Source organism: Anoplopoma fimbria, chromosome 17 (assembly GCF_027596085.1).
Source record: "Anoplopoma fimbria isolate UVic2021 breed Golden Eagle Sablefish chromosome 17, Afim_UVic_2022, whole genome shotgun sequence".
NCBI classification, from domain to species: Eukaryota; Metazoa; Chordata; class Actinopteri; order Perciformes; family Anoplopomatidae; genus Anoplopoma; species Anoplopoma fimbria.
In genome coordinates, this window is record NC_072465.1 from 26457014 (window position 1) to 26481291 (window position 24278).

At 38.6% G+C, this 24278-nt stretch overlaps 1 protein-coding gene across 1 annotated transcript in view; it reads right to left on the reverse strand.

Moving 5' to 3' along the window:
- Positions 1–1319: 1319 nt before the first annotated feature.
- raly (RALY heterogeneous nuclear ribonucleoprotein) overlaps positions 1320–24278 on the reverse strand; it is a 51138-nt gene continuing 28179 nt past the window's right edge. The window contains exons 5-8 of the mRNA XM_054617483.1: positions 24156–24275; positions 15564–15745; positions 11947–11994; positions 1320–1380 (exon numbers count right to left, since the gene is read on the reverse strand). Of these exons, the coding sequence (XP_054473458.1) occupies positions 11950–11994; positions 15564–15745; positions 24156–24275 (347 nt within the window). The 3' untranslated portion in view covers positions 1320–1380; positions 11947–11949. The remainder of the gene's footprint in view (positions 1381–11946; positions 11995–15563; positions 15746–24155; positions 24276–24278) is intronic.

Here is a 24278-nt window from a genome sequence, read left to right on the forward strand (position 1 = left end):
AAACTCTTAAGCCTTAAAAGTCCTCCTCTCTAGTCCGAACAGATTTTCATCTTAGGAGCTCTCTAAAGGGTTAAGATGCTTTGTGAAAAATGTAATCTTTACTAGAATTTTGTCTCAACTCTGAGGGGAAATTCTTAGAACACGTTATAATTCTAAGAATCTTCGTAGAATTCCGTCACTAGGAGCGAGTCTTTGTAACCAGGGAGCTTTATGAACATGGACCTTTGATTATCACCGAAGTCATCTGACTTGATCTTCACCATGTTAAGTCCCACTGTAGTTGGAGCAGGAGAGCAAAATATGTGGAGCATTTGACTGCTTTTTTTCAGGGCCTTTACTACGGTTGAGTAATGTGTTACTGAAGAAGGAATTGTCTTGGTAGAAAACGTCATAATTTAAAGAAATTTCCTAGAACTATGACAAAGAAATATGTTTCAATTAGAGGACACTCTCCATAAACAGTGCGCTTGATTATATGATTGCCCGTTGGCAAATTGTTCAATTGGATGTTCCCGTTGAACAGTTTTTCTAGTTCCACGGCATTACCACCAAATTACATAATTCTTTCCAGGAAAATTCTCGGAAACTATTCCACGTACCCAAAAAGCAAAGTGTTTCCCATCAAATATTTATTTGATTATTTCATGTAATTCAGCCTAAATTTGCAATATAGCCTATCAACGGATATCATGAAGCCCAGCCCGTCACTTTTTCTGTTTGGGTTTTTGTTTTTTCATTTCTATTCCAAAAGAAATCGCAAAAACATGGTTTCCAGTCAACAAGCGGCTCTGCCTCAGTGTGTCATCCGTCCAGTCACGGTGTCCTGTAAATCAGCCGAGGATGTTGTGATGAGCTCCAGCTTTCCCAATCTGCTGTCATCTGCAGAGCTCTTCTGTGTGTGTGTGTGTGTGTGTGTGTGTGTGTAAAACTTGTTGCTTTAAGATGTTTTGACAGCAGCCTGCTGTTTTACTATCTTCCTGTGGCTCTGACAAAGCTTTGAGTCTGTCTCCATCACTGTGTGTTTTCTCTTCTATGTGTGTGTTACTGTGTGTAACTCATCAGTTTATGGTGTGCTCTGGCAGTACCCCACTGTTTTAGTATTTTCCTGTGGCTCCGACAAAGTGTCAAGTCTGTCTCTCTACTGTGTGTTTTTTAAGGATGTGTGTGTGTGTGTGTGTGTGTGTGTGCGTGTGCGTGTGTGTGTGTGTGTGTGTGTGTGTGTGTGTGTGTGTGTGTGTGTGTGTGTCCGGCTCCCTGCTGTTTGATGGCCTCCAGTGCTGTTATCCAGTTCGCTGTCTGTCCATTGGGCTTTCTCTCTCTCTCTCTCTCTCACTCTCTTTTTGTCTGTCCGTCCGTCTCTTCCTCCACAGTCCACACTCTCTGAAACACAGAGGACAAATCATTCGCAACACAAGTAGAGAAACAACTGCTGATAAATGTTCGCAGCCACAATCACAAATCAAGATTAAAGAGACAGATGTGTAAAGCAGACGGCCCTCAGCGTCCCTGTCAGGCTGTACTAACACACCATGGTGCTTTGACCTGAATGTCAGCACGCCAACATGCTCACAGGCACAATGTAAACATGCTGGTGTTTAGAACGTGTAAAGTCTACCATAGTCACCAACTGAATCTGATGGGAATGTCATTGGTTTTGCAGGTATTTGGTCTTAAGCAAAAGTATTAGAGAAAATGGACATATTACAAACAATATTATTACAATTCATCATGAAAGTTACTTGAATGCGTGCACCAGATTTCATGGCAATCCATCCAATAGGCTTAGTCTTGGAGAGATTTCACTCTGCACAAATTTAAACCTCATGTTGGCACTAGAGGAACAATCATTAGGATACATCGACTGGGAACGTCTTGCATGACACTACCACATTTAATAGCAATCCATGGCAATAGTTTAGATGTTTCAACCTGGACCAAAGTGTTGAAATTACCAACTGACAGACCAACATTGCATTTCATGGCTGAAAAAAAACATTAAAAACTATAAAACACAATGAAGTGAAAGACTAAGATCTATAGTGTGCATGCAATAAAACAAAGTTCTCATTGGCTTCAATGAATTAAAGACATCATCAAACTCATGCTGTTTGTTTGGACACAAATTCTCTGATTATAGCTATTTAGTTTAGTGCCAAAACTGTAAAACCAAAACCACTTAAAATCAAAAGCACAAGGCCTTGTATTTCCCCCCCGAAGTGGGCAAAGAGGGGCATAGGCCCCTTGAAAGCCCAAAGCTTACAGTGGGTCAACTTGTTTGAGCTAATTTAATTGAAACAATGTGTCTGTAAATCTGTATCACTACGACAAAACATTAGCTTAAATGGTAAAGGCCTTGAGATGAGTCCGGATTTAGCACTTGATCCAGGAGCCCTGTCCTCATGGGTCCGTGTGTCAAAGACCTTTGTTGTTTCAGTCTGGTGTTTGCTTTTTACACATTCTTATTTCATTTTTTTTTATTGTCTTTACCAAAGGCAGTGCTCCAGCAAAGAACAACCTTTATCTTTTGTAATAGAGTCAAGAGTAACAGGACGTAACAGGGTCAGAGCATCTCATTTTTGTTATCACAACCAGCTGGAGAAAATTCTGGGTTGGACTTTTTGGAGTCTGTTGCAATTCTATTCCAGCTCGAAATGTTTTTTGTCCTTATAAGAGCTTTCTCATTAAAAGGTGCAGTATACGAGATTGGGAGCATTTCTGTTGCCTTTCTATTGTCTCAACATGGCAACGACTGAGCTAACAGCTTGCAGCTAACGGTGCTCACAACGCTAACAGTGCAAACCATGCCGACAGTGTTGACAGGCCTGAGGGGGAACAGGAGAACGGGTGCTACACTTCTTGGACGACAACATCTGCCGGGGCGGCGTTATCAACGGTAACTTAATCACTTGGTCTCGACATGGTGAGCTCACCAGTGGGGCACGCTCACATGCACTAACATGCACTAAAAAGCATGAGGGACACAGACAGAGGGAGAGTGACTTCATTCTCTGCATTCTCTTCAGTTCTGTGCTTGGACCAATTTTGTTCACATTATATATTCTTTTGTTAAGCAATATTATTAGAAAACACTCCATAAACTTTACATTTTATGCAGATGATACCCAATTATAACTATCGATATATCCAGATGAAACTAACCAGATCGCTGGACTTCCAGGATGCCTCAAGGACATGACAACCTGGATGAGCTGCAAATTCCTGATGTTAAACTCAGACAAAACTGAAGTTTTTCTACTTGGCACAGAACACCTCTGAAATCAATTCTCTAAGGATATAGTTACTCTAGATGGCATCCAGCACCGCTGTGAAAAATCTTGGAGCTATCTTTGATCATGATATATCCTTTAACACCCACATAACTTTTTTTAACCTATGTAACAAAGCAATGCAGAAAATAAGTTCATGCACTTACTTCTAGACAACATTATTGCAATTCCTTTTATTAGGCTGCTCTAATAAGTCTCTTAAATCTCTCCAATTAATCCACAATGCTGGAGCTGGAGCACATGTAATAACAAAAAATAAGATATTATATCATATTACTTATATATGAGCTCCTCTGCACTGGCTCGCAATGGTAAAATTGAAAATTGAAATAAAAATCCTTCTCCTCACCTACAAAGCCCTATTTGGCCCGGCACCATCATATCTTAAGGAGCATATAGTAGCATATTACCCCACTAGCGATGTGCCAGTAGGTGAATTTCTTTCACTTTGGCAGGGGGAAAAAGCTGGCTGCATCCAGTCTTTGCAATGCAAATCTAGACTAACTATGTCCTCAATTCAGCACTGTACTTAACTCAAATACATTTCAACCTATCCTTTTAACATTTCACAATTCAAGAGTTTAGAAGAAAGGGAGAGGGAGAAAGAGATGTTCTGGAGGATCCTGGAAAGCTTGAACAAGTTTACGATTTACAGATTTACTGTTGTGACCTTGGGGATGATCAACCATGGAAACATCAGATGTGTGTAACTGTTGCCTGCTGGGTTTGAAATATTTGAATCACTTCCTGACATATTGAGTCACTTCCACTGATTCCTCCAGGGATTGTTTTAACGGTAAAGTGAAAAAAAGAGTTTATGCTTGCAATACATTTTTGCACTCGAGAATTAATAAAGAAAATATTGAAAATCCCTCCGAATTACCATATTAAGACACCAAGGGTTCGAGAAGCACTATAAAAAAAATGAATGCTGTTATTTGGTATAAAAAACTTTAATTTCTTGAGATTTCTGCAAGAATTGCATTTCTCAGCATTAAGATAACAACCCCCTTATTATCAAGCCTCCGGATTTTTCTAGATCTATAGTTTGTGATTGAAAAGTATCTGTGATTGAGGCTGTGATTATCACAGAGGTCACAACAAGTACTTTTAAACACTGAAGTAAATATTCTAAAAATGATCTAATTATGTAAAATGGCTACTATGGGGACATCACACTGAATATAACTGAGCTCGGTGGATCTCAGCTTCTAGTCATACCCGATCTATGCAATTCCAAGAGTTTTTCAAATACACCATTTTAGAACAGGCGAAGATTACACATTTATATGTTTTTGCACAAAACTGCAGGGGATTAGCATAAAGAGGGCATGTCTGTAAAGTGGAGACTTGTGGTTTCCCATAGAACCAATTCATATTCATGCACATATTTTGAGGATTAGAGGTCAAGCACATATCAGTTTTTCCTTGCCAATATTTAGCATACATTTGTAGCGTTATTCAGCCCTTTTCCCGACAACCTTATATGAAATAGTTGGTACCAATGGATTCATCAGATGTGTCTGAAGTGAAAAAGCAGAGCTGAAACGTTTTCAAATAATTGAAGTTTACGATTTACAGATTTACTGTTGTGACCTTGGAGATGATGAACCGTGGAAACATCAGATGTGTGTAACTGTTGCCTGCTGGGATTGAAATATTTGAATCACTTTCTGACATGTTTGGTCTCTTCCAGTGATTCCTCCAGGGATTGTTTTAACGGTAAGAGCAAAAAAAGAGTTTATGCTTGCAATACATTTTTGCACTCGAGAATTGATAAAATAATTATTGAAAATCCCTCTGAATTACCATATTAAGACACCAAGGCCTCGAGAACCACTATAAATAAAATGAAAGTTGTAAATTGGCCCTACAAAAAACGAACAGGATTGCATATATATTTCAATCATAACTGGTGCGTACAAATTATGATCTTGCGGGCAGACAACAACAAAAAGAAATCCCCCCGAAAATTATAACTTAAAGTACATTATTCTTATGAAGAATTGTGAAAGCAGGACTTTTGGAATGAAGTAATTTTACACTGTTAAAATGTCTTACTGAATCTTACTGGAAAAAAGGATAAGCACTTTTAACACCACTGACTGTGACACATGTTTACTGCTGTAAACAAGCATTTGGCTGACATATTCCTTTTTTATGACAACCGTGCGGACTGGAGTTTATTCCGCAGAGTTCAAACATGGATACTGCATGCACAGTGACGTCTATTACAGTCAAAAAATGCAGTGCGTCACCCAATACCAAAAGGCTGCCACCATCCATCAATTTAATCGCTGTACCACAACCGCATAAACAACAAGATCTGGCCTCCTTCCAGCTTTTGTCCTCTAGAAGGCGCTGCAGGTCTCGTCCCACTGTACTGTTGACTCTGAACTTAATCACTGGCCCAAGAACTTATGCAGAATACACTTCTGTGTATGATGGCATAACATATTTGATGTTACAATCTTGGTCTAATCTCCAAAGACTATTTACATTTCTAATCCTGTTGTGCACATGTCAAATTACCCCCTGCCAATTAAGATAATGACGCAGATGGATTAAATTTGTAGTTACTTGAAAGCCTGCTACGTCCAATACAGACAATAAAGGATGCCTGGTTTGCCGGTATCAAGACTCCGAGGGACGAGACAAACGGTGGATATTTGAGTCCCTGGGAATGAGGAAATGCCGGGACAGCTCCAAGGATTTATCATTATCAAAAAAGTTACGCTACTGATATTTCAGAACCGTGGTCATCGGGGATGAAGAAGGGGGATGACAGGTTGACATGGGGGATGTATTTTGGTAATTTTGATGACAAGGCGGATGGCATCACCCATCACCCCCCTCAATAATAACATGACAATAAAAACCTGTGCAATACATTACACATTACACTGTGCAATAATAGTTAAAAAAGTTAAAATAGTTAAAATAGTTTTGTTTTTTTTTTCTGTCTGTAAATATAATATTTCAGTTATTGTTGTTTTTTCTACTGTTTTTTTTTTTTTTTTTTAATTTTTATGCTTATTTATAATACTTGTTTTATTTTATTTTTTATTTTTCATTTTTTATTTTTTATCTTGTCTTCTTCTACTATGTCTCTTGTGTGCACTTTACTCTAAGCTGCTGTAAGCCTGCAAATTTCCCCGCTGCGGGACTAATAAAGGATTATCTTATCTTATCTTATCTTATCAAATTACCTACTGGTTACAATTATCCATCCTGTTGGACTGGATCAGCTGATTGTTTTTAAGCTTTTATGTTGCTATGACGGCCCAAGCGTTTGCAGCATGACGGCGCTTATAATGTGATGTGACGAATGGCTTCAAAGGAGGCTGAGAGGAGCCCTGCACAAATAAAGGCTTTGATGTGTGTGTGTGTGTGTGTGTGTGTGTGTGTGTGTGGACAAAGTGAAGAAGCTGATGAAGATTGCAGACAATGTGGAGAAGGTGCTTGAAGAAGTCAGCAATGTTTCCACACTGAGGGAACATCAGTGTTTGTGATGTTCCTCTGCTGTGTGGTGCTCTATGTTGTCAGGAACGTTGCAGAAACACAATCCTGCCGAGACCCTTACATGTGCAGAGTTTCCACTTCCCGTTTGAGGCAGGTGGTACATGGGCAGAAGTTTCCCTCAAGCGATGTACTTAAGGACCGCTTGTGCTGCTCGTCATGCACTTTAAATCAATTTCACCCATCACATAAAACTTCATCTGGAGCTCGTTCTTCTGCAAAACTTTTTTTTATACTTTTTCCAAGTTTTACTCTGCCTGAGGAGTTTACTGCCAGTGTAAAGGGTTGAATTCCATTCGTACTAAAAATGTGTGGAACTGATGTTGGACAAAAGCATTCCTATAAACACTAATGTTATGTAACTGTAACATTGACATGTGCTTTACATGACCAACATGTCCTGTTTGCTTCCCTTGGTTTAACCAATGAAGCTCCAATTTGTCTCACTTCATCAGCAAGATTGAAACTGTAAAATGACTGATATCCCTTTTGACCCGGCTGGAAGTGCATCCCTTATACTGGGAGCCATAAGTCAGTCAAACAGGAATGCACAGGCGATATACACTCAGAGGTGGGTAGAGTAGCCAGAAGTTGTACTCAAATAAAAGTACTGTTACTTTGCAAAAACAAGTACTCAGGAAGAAGTCCTCAAAATGAAGAGTACAAAGTATTTACTGGGAAAAAAATGAAAAACTTGAGTAGCAATAACTTCAGAAATAAAGAATAAGAAACACCGGCACACTACTGCATTTAACCCCTAAAGTCTTTATTCTATGTGGATTTCATTGGAATGATATCAGCCTCAGATGGTCTTCCACAATATGACACTAATAGAAGACTCTTTTAAATACACCAATAAACTAAATTTGGTTTTAAATTACGCTCTTTGCTTGTAGTCTCTGATATTAAATTATGATTCGGCCAATAAATTAGCAAATCCTGTGAGTGCCCATAACGGGCTGTGTCTGTTATGTCAAAATATGAATAAAGATATTGTCAACAGGTTACCGTGTGCTTAAACTTTGATCAAAGTCCTAGTTCCCATCACAGAAAGCTACAGATCACAACCAGGTCTCTCCAATCACATTAAGACAATAAGATTAGTGGACAAATCAATCCTTTATATCTCTGAAAATGTTCCTAACTCTCCCTCCTCCCTATAGGGAGCACTGGAGGCCAATGATGAGCAATTGAGAGGCATTGTGGTTCGGGCAGAACAACCTGAACCTGCTCGTGGCCTCTAAGATGTCTACCACGAGGAGCTGCTGGCCGGACTTCCTCGGCTGTGTCCTCGCTTCACCCTCCGATCAGATAGGAGCTTCTGGATGCTCCCATATTCCCCTTTTGAGCTGTTTGGACAACTCTTCTAGAGCGCCACGGGTCATCTGCACAAAGCAACCAAGGAAGCGGAGAGGATGAGGAAAAAACACCTTCTGGAGCAAAGCACCAGCCGCTGCTCCTTAACATGCTCAGGCTCATGCCTCCTCCTCCCAGCCCAGATATCACACTCTGGTGGCGGTGATCCCAGACAAACTGTGCTCCATTGAGGTGAGAGTAAGGTTTCAGCGTAGATGCATGTGTTTGGGAAGTAGTGAGCATACCACTGGATAGATGGCACTTGAATTATACTGCATGAGTTGTTTCAGAGTTTGTAAAATTCATCAAGGATGTACTCATCTTTTGAATCTCCCTTCACTGTGGAGGCATGTGAGAAGAACAAAGTTTTTCCATCAAGAATTCCAGGTAAGACGTGGTGGGTACTTGATAGATAACTGGTAATGTTGTGGTTAAAGTATTCCTTTAACTTATTCTGTAGTCACATGGCATGCCGCACCAAAACATGTAGGGGTTCTGCAGAAGGCCGGTCAATTAGGGAAAAAACTATGGACCTCAGAAAAACAGAACACAGATCTACGTGAGCTGTGTGCCAGAAAGTGATTATCCCACAGCTGCAACCACAGTTATATCTTCCTAAACTGGGGGTTCAGTTTTCACATGAAACTATGTTGTCCAATACTTAGCTCTACCTGAAAACCCTCTCATGGCAGAAACGTGCATCCTGAACATTACATTTGTTCCAGACACTCCGAGGGAATGAGTGCTCACTTCATAAACTGCTGTGGGCCTCTTTTCCTGGTAAGACCTTGAATTAAAAGCAGACAGTCTGCTCAGTGAGGATCTGGTTGAATCTATTTTTCATCCACAAAAGGGGAAAATTCGGAGGAGAAAGAGAAGATTTAGGGAGTGAGCACAAGGTTTTTGAAGGAGCACGGATTAACCTGGATTCCTGTTTTTCAGATGCAATCTCTAAAGATAGCCACTATAGTTCCTTAAAAGCTTAAGACCAATGGTCAAGGACGGTTTATGTCTTCCAAGGGCAAATGCTTCTTTAAGAAGTCTTAATATTTGCTTTGTGTCCATTTCTTATCTTGTTTTTTTAAATCGTCCATAAAGGACTGTCTTATATACACGATGCAGAAACACAAAAATAAATATTAGGACATTCTTCTTCTTGAAGCTGATGTTTTAGTCCAAACAGAGAGCAAAAGTTCTGCCATCGCCTCGGGTAAGCCACCTTTCCGCTAGCTTCTGCAACTCAATGCAATCCATTCAGGATTTCTTTCCTTGGCATCTCTTAGACCTGAGGTTCACTTTCATTAGTTGAAGAAAAATTAGCATCCACTACAGCGCTTGTTATAACAAATTAAAACCTTCGGGACTTTAACAAAGTTAAAAAACGATTCACTTGTTATCAAGCAAAACAATAAAGCTCCCATGACAATTTAATTGTGCAGCCACACAGGCACTTACATCATGGCACCTTAGTTTCTTTAATGATCTCCACCAACACTCTCTTGCAATGCAATTTCCCCAACTTTTCAGCTGTAATCTCTACATTTTTATAGGGATTATAGGGAAATGCTGTTATGAAATGAACAACATATTATGTTCCATTTCTAGCAATTAGCTTTATTACAAATGTCCATGGGATGTCAATCACAATGCTGTTGAGTTGTTGGTAACGGAGCTGCGCCAGATTCATGACTTGGAAGCTGTGTCTTGCTCTTGAGAGATGTAATCACTGAAAATATTACTTGACACAAGCTCATTACAGAATCCATAAAGATCAAAACATCACTTTTAATGCCAGAAAAACCCTAAATTAAAATAATTCCTTTTTAACAGCAAACTAGGCCTCATGTAAACTCGTAAAGCTAATAAAAGTTATCATAATTTGGAGCTCTTAAGTAGCGTAATGCTGTAAACTAATGAAAGATATGACGTCCTGTTCAATAAAAGCAGCAGGACAGCTCAGAATGGACTCGACCTCGGGGAAGAAAAGATAAAATCACTGCAGGAAGCAAAATGAAAACACTCAACATTCGTTTCATTTTGAGTGGTGCGATTAAGTTCATGAGCTTGAAAATCAACATTTATGTATGAACTTGGTATACTGTGCAGCAACGCAGAGGCCAAGTTTTTTTTCAGTTCAAAAGCAATGCCTCTTTGTCTCGCTTAGATAATCAGGTATAGAAATACTGATACGTCCTGGTTCATCAACACAATGGGGGGTCCTCTTCAACAATATCTGTGCACATTATTAGTATCAGTAAAAACACATGAGCAACCATGTTGCCTTTGATCAAGAAAATCTATTAATAGTCATGAAAATGAGAGCACCAAAACATGCATCTTCCAAACCCAATGTTAGGTAAAAAGAGCAATCTAACAAGATTGTTCCTCATCAAACTAATCTAAGTAATACTAAAAATGACATGATGATAATGAAGAGAAACTTATTCTGTAGTTTCTTAAACTGACAGCAATCTTTATTTCTTAAATAACATGAAGATAATCTTAGCTCCATAGAAATCAGAATTTTGAATTCAGCCCTGTCTCCTGCTAAATTCATTTGTTTACATAAGGGACACGAACCGCAGTCTCCTTAGTGAAAGTCATGTGTTATTTCATCCATTCACCACACCAACATCCTCCCAATGCTGACTTTTTTCGGACTCATTTGAAACTCTTTTGTGGTACTTCAAATGCAAACTTAACCCACGACAAAATACGTTTCCCTCCAAACATTACACACGATGCAGTTTCCTTTTAATGGAAGGTGATGTTTGGGCATCAGGGATGTTGACAAATTGCAATTTTCCTTCAAGTAGTTCTACATGTGTATTTTCAACCTGTTTAGGATCCATTCCAACTCATACCAGGATTTAATATAATCAGTAAAACCATTCAGACTCATTTGCTCTCATTTGATTATGATCATGAAAATGATTTTATTTCGGAATATTTACTTTTGTAATTAGAAATAAGAACCACACTGGCTCTTTCAACATTTGCCGAAATGTTTGACGTGTTCAGATTGTATCTAGACGTTCTGTAAAGGGTTGTTTGTCAAAGATTTGTACCAAAATGATGTGCAGGTGGCTTAAAAGTTAGAGAAGAAGACCTGGACCTTCTGGACCATCAGCATAAACGTGGTTGGGGAAAGTGAAAGAGCAGCTCATTAACAACAGTGCGGTGCCCTCAAGCAAGACCTTCATCCCCCAACTGCTGTAGTGGAGCTGCTTAGTGGCCGGCAGGTTGGTGGTGCTAATGGACAGCTGTGTGTGTGATCGGTTCAAGGTGTATCATGAAAATTAAGCTGGTTTTTGAGCATTAAATCCCTGGTTAAATACAGTTTTTAAAAAAAAAAAGTTTGATCTGCTGCTTTATCAAACTTTTGAAATATTGATCATAACTGATAGAAAAGCGTTTGTTGGATATTTCTCCATCTGGGTGAAAATGATAAGAAGTCCAAGGCTTCAAAGCATGACAGAGTTACGCACACAGTGAGTCAGACCCAGACAATATGTTTGATATAAATGTAGACTGAATGTCACTGCTTCACAAGACCTTGTTATGTTTGCGTCAGAGAGGATCCAACACAATGCAAGACAAATCCACCAAGAGACAAAGGATTTCACTACAGGATTTCAAAGAGCGTTCTCTAAACTTCCCCTTCATTTAGCTGGCACATTTCTGAGAAGTGTCTCCTTTCACACTGGCAAATGGACATTTTAAATGGCAGCGGCGGAACATAAATGTTGGTCTTGCGGTTTGGATTTCACAAAGAAACACCCACCTCTCATGGGTGAATGGAGTCCATCTCTGATGATACGCGACTGTTCTCCTGGACAAAACAACAAAAGAAAATGTCAGAAAACACATGCACAAAAAATGTGCTGTAAGAATACAAATGTTCTGTGAAATTGGCCTAACATTTTTGGCTCACATAAATGCAACAGGATAAGGCTGGAAGTTTAATTATGGAAAAACAACTCCCCTGGAGGTTTTTATTATTTCCTGCAAATCTGTTGAGAGTCAAATCAAGTGTATCTGTTGGCAAATATGCTGTTGAATTAAAGCAGAGGAGCCCATCAAAACACTCAAATAAAATAATTTACAGGATATCCAAACTTCATTACAGGCCTCGTACAGAGGCAATTAAGTAGTCCAGGAATATGAGATATACGTTTACAGTTAATAACAATCCCCCCTTGGCATTGTGGAGGTTGGTTTATGGTTTGTTCCAGTTCCACCTACAGTCTATGGGCATATCTCTGGGTTACATCTCCTTGTCTTTTTGATTCTTCAGAGTTCATTTTGTTTGTATGTCCTCTGGCGTTTCAGAGAATAATGCAGCGCACAGCTCATAGAGCATAAACGCCTCTGTACATAGGCACAGCTCACAGACGCTCTCGCTACCGCCAAACACGTGAGAAAAAACAAAGCTTCACTCTCGCAGCACTTGGTCACGACTTCTTGGCATCATTTTAGGCAATGAAAGTACTCAGTAAGGTTTAAGAAGGGATGGTTGGGTTAAAATATGTATATTTGTTTTGTAACTTAGGTTACGTATGTAAGTTAAGTATGCTATATTAGTTAGCTTATGTATGCAACTTTAAATAAGCAATTTTGTTACGTAGCTTAAGTACGTTAGTTGAGTGTGTTGTGTATATAACGAAAATTAAGTATTTAACATAAAGTAACTAAAAAAGTATGTGTGTTACATAGCAAAGGTACTTAAGTTTGCTATGTAGGTGACATAATATAAGTATATCATAAAAAGTAACAGTAAAAGTATGTAACTAAAAGTATGTTTGCATAGCTTGAGTTACATTCATAAGTTAACGTTTCATAAGTAAACTTATGTATGTAACCTAATGGGTGAAAAGTCCTGTGTTTGTTTGATCCATCCATCCACATCACCCTGATGCCGACCTTTATAAAGACAATAAAGGAAGGCTTGTGCATCAGTATCAGACGCAGAGGGGCTTGACAAAGCGTTGGTATTTGGGAATGAGACCTGGCTGTAACAACATAGTGCCTGTTATATGCTCCAATCCATTAAAAATAATAATAAAGATAAATGAGAGTGTTTGTGTGTCTCCCTATGCAGCTGCTGTGGGATTTCACCTCCATACATTTTAAAGGAAATAAGATAACGCTGAGAAATTGGGTGATTTGATGAACACATCGTGGACACACCCATGTATTATTTTAGAATGACTTTTTTCTCTGTTCATTCAACAAGGTGTTTTTTAGACCGCAAGCAGTTACTGACATTATTTTTTTTCATGTAAAGAGGGCGGCCGAGGTCAGCAGGAAGGAGACGGAGAGCGGCTCTGTTCAGCTGCGAGATTAGATGGCAGTAGGTGGACAGCAGCAGCCTGTGGCGTTGTGCTGGCAGGAGCGGAGGTAGCCTACCGCGCTGGTGCACCCTGCAGCTGCTTATTCAGGGTTTCACAGACATGTTAGCTGCCCTATGAGACTGTCTGTGCAGTGCATTCATGACATAATGCATGGTCAAGTCAATGCACATACTGTAAGAAGACCCCTCACATCTTGTAACATAATTAAATGATAACCTGATATGAGGAAAAATAAGGAAAAAGGCAATGATAAGAGTTTGTCCCATTTTAAGCACTACCACATTATGCAGTGTTGATGAGCTGTTGGCACTCAGGATCCCCTTCCTTCCTCTCTTGTGTCTTGTTATACAACTTGTCTTGACCGACTGGTTATGATAGCTATTTCATTTGATCTATATGTTTATTTTATTTTTTTTGAAAGGGACAAATACAGTATACATAGAAAATTGCACAAAAATTGTCCGCTCCAATGTATCATAGCATTTATAAAAACTGCTCATTTCTAATGCCTGTCCCTTGAAAGGCTTTTAAAATAACAATAATTTATAACATGTTTACAGACAACAAAGGTAAACTTTGTGATACATTGTGTTGTGGTCATAGAACCAGCAGGACATATATACATATATGTATTTATACATATATGTGCTGCACAGAGTTCAAATACATATCTATTCAAAGTATTATGGATATTATTACTTACACCACGCCCATGAAAATGAAAGTAACATGACTGGAATGTGCACATCTCTCTAGAAATTTATCATAAAAATGTAAATTGGTCAGGTGTTCAAAAATCTTGTTTTAAAAGTCCAACTCTCTACAAGACAATGGCATTCATTTAACCATCACACATTAATCTGAGAGGCTGAAACTAAGGGATGTGGATGAATGGCTTTAATCAGTGCCAGGAATATTGATTGTTTTTCCTTAAGGGACTTCACTGCAAGCGTAAGTTCGCCACTGTGGCAGATGGGGTTTGTGTTTTTTTGAGTCACTCCAACTGCTCTGAGCGAGCCAGTGCGTACGTTGGATTGGGCCGACTGGGCCGGTTCCCACAGATCTCAAGCCAGTGAATTTTTTTATTTAATATTTACTAGTGTTCATATGTTGTTGGTTCTACTATTTCCCTGCAGCTGATAATGAGGCTGTCAGAATACTTATGAGTGAAACTTTGTCTATACAATGTTACATGTCAGACCAAATTATGTGAATTGTGTTTATTATTGTAATTAATGTAATTATGCAGGTATTAAATTAGGAGTCTTGGGGGGGCGTTCTTAATCTGGGTTTATTGTAGTTTTATTTCAGGTGAGTGATGTTTTTTGTATGAATATGGACAGCACAAATGAGTTCAGCAAGAAACAAACACATTCAGCAGTCCCTCACACCACGTTAGTCAGCTAAACCTCATTAATTGATGCCTCAATTTTGTTCAATGCCTAATGAATGCTTAAGCCTTAAGTTAATAATAAAAATAAATACTTGAATATGCTATATGACAATAACTGCTATATAGCTGTATATCAGCTATTGACACTATCTATTAATGTGTTGATCTGTTTGATTCACAATATCAGAAAATAGTAAAAAATAAAAAAAGGCCCTTCACAGTTTCCCGGAGCCTTAGGGCGTTTGCTGAAATATGCTTGTTTTGTCTGATTAACAGTCCAAAGCCAAATTTAACATTAAATAAAAACAGAAAAAAGTGACAAATCGTGACATTCAGGACAGTGGAAGAAGAAAAAATGTGGAGTTTTTGTTTAATTAACGACTTAAAAGACTTATGGATTATCAACAACTCATTTGAATTTATCTCTTCATTGTTCTACAAGAGAATATATAAGGTATTTCAAGCGTGTAAGCAACACTCTCAGTATCCAACATTAAACCACTAAAGGAGAAGTTGAGGACTTCTAGTCTGCATGTTGTTCATTTCTGTTTATGAAATCTGTTTTTCACTGTGAGGACGTCCAAAGGTCCTCACAACGCTGTGAACTCACAGGAGTCCTCCTTGTGTCTGTCACATACACACAGGTGTAAATACCGGCATGTGGTCATGGGTGTCGTCCTGCGTGTGCTCTCCTTCCTCCTCCTCCTCTTCCTCCTCCTCCTCATCCTCTTCTTCGCTGTTCTGTCTGTGTTCCTCCTCGTCCTCCAGCTCTGAGCTCGACTCCTCCCTTTCCTGCCACGCCTCCTCGCTCTTACACTCCACTGCCTTCCTCAGCTCTGCATCACACACACACACACACACACACACACACACACACACACACACACACACACACACACACACACACACACACACACACACACACACACACACACACACACACACACACACAAATGTTAGAAAGAATGTGGAAAGTATAACTTGATCCGGACACGTCATAGTACCAGCCATGAAAACAGCTGGTTGAATTCTTGAAGGTTCAATGGAGGAGCTTCATTGTTTCCTCTCTTATCTCTTTTAGCAGAGAAAAGAGAGTCATCCTTTATGGTTGGAAATAAGAAACTTATTTGAAGCATTGATTGAGAGTTGACTCTTGTGATACAATGATAAATGAACAATGGAAAAACAAAATGTCACAAAATATTCATGCTCTGAATTACCCCAGGTAAGTGTCCTATGTGTGTGTCTGTGTGTGTGTGTGTGTGTGTGTGCACATATGTGTGTGAGAGACCAAGTTAGAACAGCAATGCATCTGTTATATAAAAAAAGGATAAATCTGTATGTTTTATCTATCCTCAATATACTTATGAATCGATTCAAATGAATGCCCTGAAGACACACCACAGTGTAGACAACACATGATTCAAAACCTGCCTTAGTTTGTGAAATGTATTTTTTCTCCTGACTTAAATTAAATAATTAAGAGCAAATTGAAAACAAGATATAATCCAGAGGTTCAGAGGAGCCCTCTTTTAAACGTATACTACACCATTCATAAAAATTGACCAACAATAACACTAAAGAATATGAATTACCCTATGATGCGCTAATAATACCCTATACACTAATAATGCGCTGTTGTAGTCAATCTCTAAAATGTAACTTCAAGAAAATGTTCTATATTAAAGACTATATAAAGTCAATTTTAGTGCCAATGCTGCAGTCTTTGATATCAGTGCATGCAGCCAAGTTACCAAGTTGCAGGTAAAACATTATGTTTCTCAATTGAAGTGGCCATGATTATTGGGTAACAGTTGTATTACATAGACATGTTAAAATATTGATAACATTAAGGTTAAATTATCCTTAACAGGAAAAGTATTTGCAGCAAACAAGCACACATTAGGTGAGAGACGGGTACAGCGTCTGTGTATGGAAGTCCCCTTCTATATTAAAAAAAACATAAAAAAGCATATTTGCAGAAATATTTCAGAAAAAGACCAAAAGAGAAAGCTTTCTATTATATATTTTGTTTTTTTTCAAAATGAGGTCCACACTCAGTTGGGGGTAGCAAGATAGTCCATTACATTACATTACAGTCATTTAGCAGACGCTTTTATCCAAAGCGACTTACAATCAGTAGTATATTACATATCATTCACCCATTCACACACTGATGACAGGCTACCATGCAAGGTGCCACCATCAGACTCTAACTAACATTCATCATCCAGTCCACACCGATGGCAAGCCTTCAGGAGCAACTTGGGGTTAAGTGTCTTGCCCAAGGACACATCGACTGCCGAAGCCGGGTATCGAACCACCGATCCTCTGAATGGAGAACTACCTTGCTCTCCACTACGCCACAGCCGCCCCAGTCCACTGTTGGTAATGTAGGAAAGTATGTGTGCTTGTGCTGAACATAAATGTGAACATGAGAAATCTCTTTAAATGCTTTGATTGACTGTGTTGGCATGTGTTTGGTTGGTCAATGGTTGGACATTTATAGGACAGTTCAACTACGTTCATGAATAAAAATCATAAAAATAATTCTTGAGTTGGGTTACTATGAGCTTCTATGAGCAGAGTTCTATGAGCAGAGTCTTCTCATAAACATACTTACAGACAGTAGAAGCTGCATGTGTTCAGCAGAGGAAAGGAATTTGAAATATGGAAAGTCCTCATCCCTGTGCACGAAACCCTTTTCCTAACTCACTTTGATTAATGTGGGACGACCTAGCTCCCAACACTACTGCTGTTTACCATGGTCTCATAATAATACATGAAATGACCACGACCTCTTAACAGTGCATTACTTGGTCACAGAAACATATTTACTTTAGGTTTAGGCAAAACCACATGGTTATGTTTAGGAATAACATCATGGTTGGGCTTCAAATGTTCGCGTAACTACAGTCTGTTTAAGTTTTGAAAGTTGATTTATCGCACCACATCCAAGGTAGCTGTCGTCAAGCAAAGAAACCAAAGAAATTCTTAGTTGACTAAGACTCATAGGAGTTTATCCACATAAGTGATTAGCCGATCTAATCCACAAATCTGGAGAGAGATCTGTAAAACTTAGTTCCTCCAGAAAAAATCCTTCTAAAGCACCACTTAAAATCTTGCGTTTACAAGAGATGGGCTCATAGGTTTCTTGGAAATCAGGAAGTCATTCAGCATGTAAAAAAATGAAAAAAAAACCCACAAATCACAAGCCCAGACTAGACGCTAATGACTAATTATACTAATTATCACCTCTCTAGTATTGATTTTAATGTCAGATCATCTTTTGAATGTTTCAAACTAAAGTTATGGCCAGATGTTACACTATTCACATTAATATAAACATTGCTGATAATACTTGTACTGAATGCAGGAACTACTGTGCTACTCACTCCTGGCAGTGCTGTTAGCACTGTTAGCCAGCTGGCAGCCAGGGAAGGACCCCAGGGCCTGAAAAAACAATATCCACAAAGAGCAGAGGAGTTTGATTCAGGTCTGATCTTAGCAGCACGGATGGCTGGAATATGCTGCCACTGAAAATGTAACTTTTTTACGTGCATTTTACTTTTGTGTTGCATTTTTGTTGAGATGCAAGCTTGAGTCCTCATTTCTTAGTCTTACCAAAGTGCTGAATATTTGATATCTTAACCTAAAAATGTCATTATTGTTGGAGTGTAGTACTTTTAAATCAACAGAAGAGTTTGTAGTATACATGTAGTACTTCAAATTGATTTACAAATGCCACACATCGGCCTTGTTTTTAGAACAATTTCCACATCACCACTTTAATGTTCTGTTGGGAGTGCTGGAGACCGTTGGCACTCTTTGAGAGCTCATAAACAAAAAGCATAACAATGTTTTATTGTCTTAGAACTTCATTAGTCTTTATTTATTTATGAAAATGCTCATAAAGTCATAAACTGCTCATGATTTTGGACCGATGACACCACAGAAAATTAAACATGACCTCTGTTTTGGTTCTCAGAGACCCAAGCTTGAGACCATGATTAAATGAAATGGCTTTCCATATGCCCTTTATTTTTACATATGCCCATTTTCTTTGTGGTTCATTTTCAACACACAAGATAAAAAATATGTCTATTTGGATTTCTGTTATTGTATTTTTATACCAATTTGTTAATAATAGGCTGAACAAGGATTTAGACCTCTCTTGGGCCCAAACCTTTAACTTTACTTTGTAGGCTACTGTATATTTCTTTGGCTCTCGATTACTTTATGGTCAATACAATAAATAGATTTGTTCATGCATAGCCAAAACAACATATAAAACACTACATATTCCTAATAACAATGCTTTATGGTTATTGCAATAGCATCAGTTATATCACAACTGGAGAGTATTTCCTCATTAGAAGAAAAGCAAAGGACGACACTGAAGGCTTTTCTCGATGGAAAATACGTTTTCTTTCTTTTCCCAACTGGCATCTGTAAGAGTTTGATTGACAGATGGGTCATCCAATCACCTGCTAGGGATTTTTTTAAAGGTGCCTGCCTTTTTCCAAACAGTTTCCAAAGAAAGCTTCTGAGATGTAACAAAACCCTGTGGCGTGTCAGGTTATAGTCTTAGTGGACACATGAATTAATTGCACGCGAATCTGCTACACTCAAAGCAGTATAAACAGCGGGGAGAAGAGGAGGGGAGGTGGATGGGTCAAACAAACACAGAACCTTCAACCACTAGACAGGTGTTCGAGATTGGTGTCACTGTCCCAAAGTGTTGTTGAGTTAGTGTGATGCAAAGTTTGATTTGTTATAATTCTTAGTTTACATACTTATTCGAAGCCCAACATTGATTGGTTTTGTTGCCTAAACACTTATGTTCATTTTATTGCCTAAATCTAATGTAAAAATGTTTCCTTGGTGGTGACACATAATTTACCACATTACGTGCCACCACCACCACATGATTTGGTGTTATGAGGTCTTGGTCCTCTTATGTAGTTCTGTGAGATCAAGTCGGCCAGTAGACCATTGTTTGTCCCGGGTCAAACCAAGAGTCAACCATGTCATTTTAAGGAGAAAGGGTTCTTATGAGACCCACCAGGCTTTCAACAATATAATGCCTGAGGGGGTTTCTGCCCAAGCTGCAGATAGGATGAGTAAGGATGAGATCACGTTGAGATCGATATGGAACACCAATTTCAAAGTTAATTGAACACAAGACATGATCAATTTCAGGTTCGAATGTGAGGTCAATGTCTAGCCATAGGCCCAAGTATTTCATTTTCAGTCTTATGCAGACAAGCACCATTACTACATGTAATAGCTAAATAATTTAGGTTTTACAAAGCAGTTATTGGTTAGATTGGATCCAGTGTTATATGCTGTTAAAAAACAATTGTTGGGCCTTTGGGGCCATTTAATTGAGTATTTTTCGAAGTTACGTAACATACTCAACTTACCTCCCATACACGGATACTTAACTTACGTCATAAAGTGACGCCAAAGGGATACCCAGTGCATTTAAAAGTGACTCCAACAGGTCCTGACTCCTGACCAAGCGTCCGTATGTGACGAGTTGGCACTAAAACAAGACCAATGAATAGTCCGGCAAAATTTCAGATGGGGGGCCGGGATTCAGTGGCCATGGACTTAGGCTACACACACAGTTTTTTCAAACTCTTTTTTGTTTCTGAGGCTGCATCCCAGGTTCCTGGTGCAGATATAATTTATGTGCTGGACAATGTTCAGTGTTGAACATTGTCTAGCTCCACATGCTTTCAGAAAATGGCTGGATCTGCTTTTTTTCCTCTTGGAGTCTGTTTCCCTCCACTGGGTCTTAGATGTGGCTTTAACTTTTCTCGGAGACCTAGTATCTTGGTGGGCAATTCTGTAATTTTGAAGTATGACAAGTCAAACTAAAACCTCTTCACAATTAATGTTATGAGGCTGTGTTCAAATGTATTCTATTGGGATATTTATTGGTCCTATGGAAGAAGTTTTGCTGGTCTGTAAAGAAACAATGTGCTTTGTTTTAATGCTTGTCCCTACATCTGTCTTCAACCTTCATGATGCTTAAATATGGATTAAAAGACTGATGTCAGTTTCTCCACCACACATGTGACAAGCAAAAGCAAGTTCATAGGTCATACATACATACAAACAATACTGATGACTAAATATTCCCAGTGAGCATTAGAGTAATGTTATTTTCAGAGGCCCCTCAGGTTGACCACATCCTCCTCAAACTGTGCAGGTCAAGTAATCTGAAGCCTTTTGTTCATCACAGCGGTCTGAATTGCAGCCTGACAGCAGATGGGAGAACTACTTGGCCTCCATCTGGGCCCTTCTTCATGCTCTTATTCTGTATTTCTTTCCCCCTATTTATACTTAACATTGCATCCACTAAATTATATGAACGGATGTCAGGTGATGATGGCCCCAAAATCCAATTCCAAACAGCCCAACAATCTGATTTTAACAACATACAAAACTGGTTCCAATCTAATTACTGGTTAAATTATTATTATCAGGTATTACATGTAATGCTGGTACTTTCCTGCATAAAACTGATAAAATTAAATACTTGGGCCTATGGCTCAACATTGAACTTGCATTCAAACCACATATTGATTATGTCTTATGTAAAATGACCTTTTAAATTGGTGTTCTATATCGATCTCAACATGTTCTCATCCCTAGTCATGCAGCTTGGGCACAAGCCCTCGCCATTATTGCGTTCAAAGCCTGGTGCGTCTCATAAAAGCAATGTTTCGAAACGACAAAATCAAATTGTGAATTACGTTCAGATGGGTAACGTATTTGGTTGTGGATTACGATCACTTTTAACGTATCACAAATAACATTTTAATCTCATTTTTGATACCTCAAGTGAGTCTGAGGAGGTCCATGCTATGGGGAGGTTTGGGGTGGTGGATGAGTCCCATATAACATCTTATGTCATCTCTCGCTATTCACCTTGGATAGAAACCCTTGGCATACCTTATCTTGGCAGTCTATTTTACACAATTTACAGTAAATTTCTCAATGTTTCTTTGATCTGTTCTGGGATATGAAAGTGGGGTTCGTGGCACTATGCAAGGGGTCCATGCAGTTTTCAGATTAATTCATTTAAATTATCAGGATATATAAAAATAAATATTTTTTTATTTTTAGGCTATAGGCTTTATTGTTCAACAAATAGTTAATTACTTTTATTTTTTAAATCTATAATATTTATAGATAATGGTCTTATCCAACCAGTTACCAACTATTCCAACTATTATAATCTGCAAATATGTTAAATACATGTCTTATATCTTCCTCATACATTTCTCTGTTGTTGTACGTTTTTACATAAGTAAAACTGCAGAAGGTTAAAAAAAGCTACGTCAAATTATCCGACATGCATGAGGGGATCTCAGGTATATTCTGTATCTTGTAAGAGTTCTTTGGGTCATGGGAAAAAATGTAGAACCTCTTATGTACAAAACATATGAAAAATCAAACAAATACAATTTGCAGTGTATTGTAGAGTTTTGTAAATGTGGTACCCAGCTCATGCCTTACTTTCTCTGCCGCTCTGCCATCTTGGAAACACTACCAAAGAATCACTGTCTTCTTCCCACACCTCACCTATGTCATTTCACAGGAACCTCATATGCATATATATGTAGCGCTTTATTTAATTTACTGAGTGTGCATCGTGCATATTGCACCATATTTTTGTATTTCAGTCACATCTTCAGTCATACATTCAGATTATTTTATGTTTTATAGCAGTGTGAGTTTGGACAGTGTAACTTTATTTCATTGTCTGGCTTCCTTGTGATTCATAAGAAGAGGACGTTAGTAAAGGAAATGTATGTTTTTTCCTCAGAAAAGTTAAATTTATTTTCCCAGCCATTCTTACTCAAAACAGAGGAGCAGGTCCTTACTCCCATGACAGTAACCCTACTCTGCTCTGTTCTCTCTTTTTCTTTTATTTATACCGTGGCATACTTTTCCTTGCACGTGATTTTGTTTTCTTCAGTGTTTTTCCATTGGCAGAATTACTTTATTTTAGCAGGTATTTCATCATGGATTGGGCCTGGTTAATAATGAAAAAAAAAAGATGTGGCCTCAGTGAAGTTTTCATTGAAACATCAAATAAGCCACGTCTGTCTTCAGAAGACAGCGCAGAGAGTAACATCAATGAGGAAAGTCATATTTCATGTTCTTTCCTGCTCATTTCTCTTGATGTGACAATTCCATTTTTGTCTCCGGGAAGCTGAAAAGCACACGTGGCTCCCAGAGAGTTTCTAATAAGGAAGTGAACTGTTGAAGCCCCCAACATATCCTGCTCTAAATCTGAAGTACAACATCAAATATTCAAGAACATGTGTTACATAAAACATCTTTATTAAGAGTTTCAAACTTAAAAATCCATCAGGACTGTCTAGGTTTGATCAGAGGTCTTTGACATATTATATATTTATTTATATATATATATGTGTGTGTGTGTGTGTGACTTATTTGTAGTATGGATCTGCATCATAATGAAATATAATCACTGAGATTGCTTCTTTGAAGTGCAACACTGTCACTTTATCAGTTTTTACTTAACTCAGTGGTCCGAAACATGATGGTTCAGTTAGGCTTCAGATCATGAACAAGGCTGCTCAGCATGAGATAAGTTAAGAGCAGTTATAGCAGAGCAGTATTTTATGCATAACATACCAATACCATAATAAAACATATGCATCTTTGTTCAGGGCTAACTAAAACTCTAAAGTGATGTTGAACCACTTCAATATTTAGTGTTACTGAGTCCAATGAGGCTCATGATCTTCTGGGCTACCATCATATAACTTCTAGCCTCTGCATCTTTGTGTGAATGTTTTTTGCTGTTGCTTTTACATTGTAGAGCATGTGGTAAATTAACTGCACTTATATCATGGGTAAATTACCAATAATGGAAGAATTGGAAGAAATGGGTTTGGCATGCATCATCAAACAGCTGGATAAGAGAGTGAGAGTTGTATTGGTTGTATTCAGAGGTGGAGTTCCCCACATACCTGACTGTGATCACGTTTATGTCAACAGTTGGCTATGAACATAGTCACGTTAACATAATCCCATTAGATTGTTAACATAGTCTCCATTTTGTTCTCATTATGCCCAATATGACTGTTTGATTTGCATATGTGTGTGTGTGTGTGTGTGTGTGTGTGTGTGTGTGTGTGTGTGTGTGTGTGTGTGTGTGTGTGTGTGTGTGTGTGTGTGTGTGTGTGTGTGTGTCACCTGAGGAGGTGATGTGTGTGTCTTCTGTGATCTGCTCCAGTCTGCCCAGCAAATCTTCGATGTTGGCTTTAATCTGAGTCAACTCTGACTTGATCGCCTGAAGCTCTGCACCTTTCACTGCTG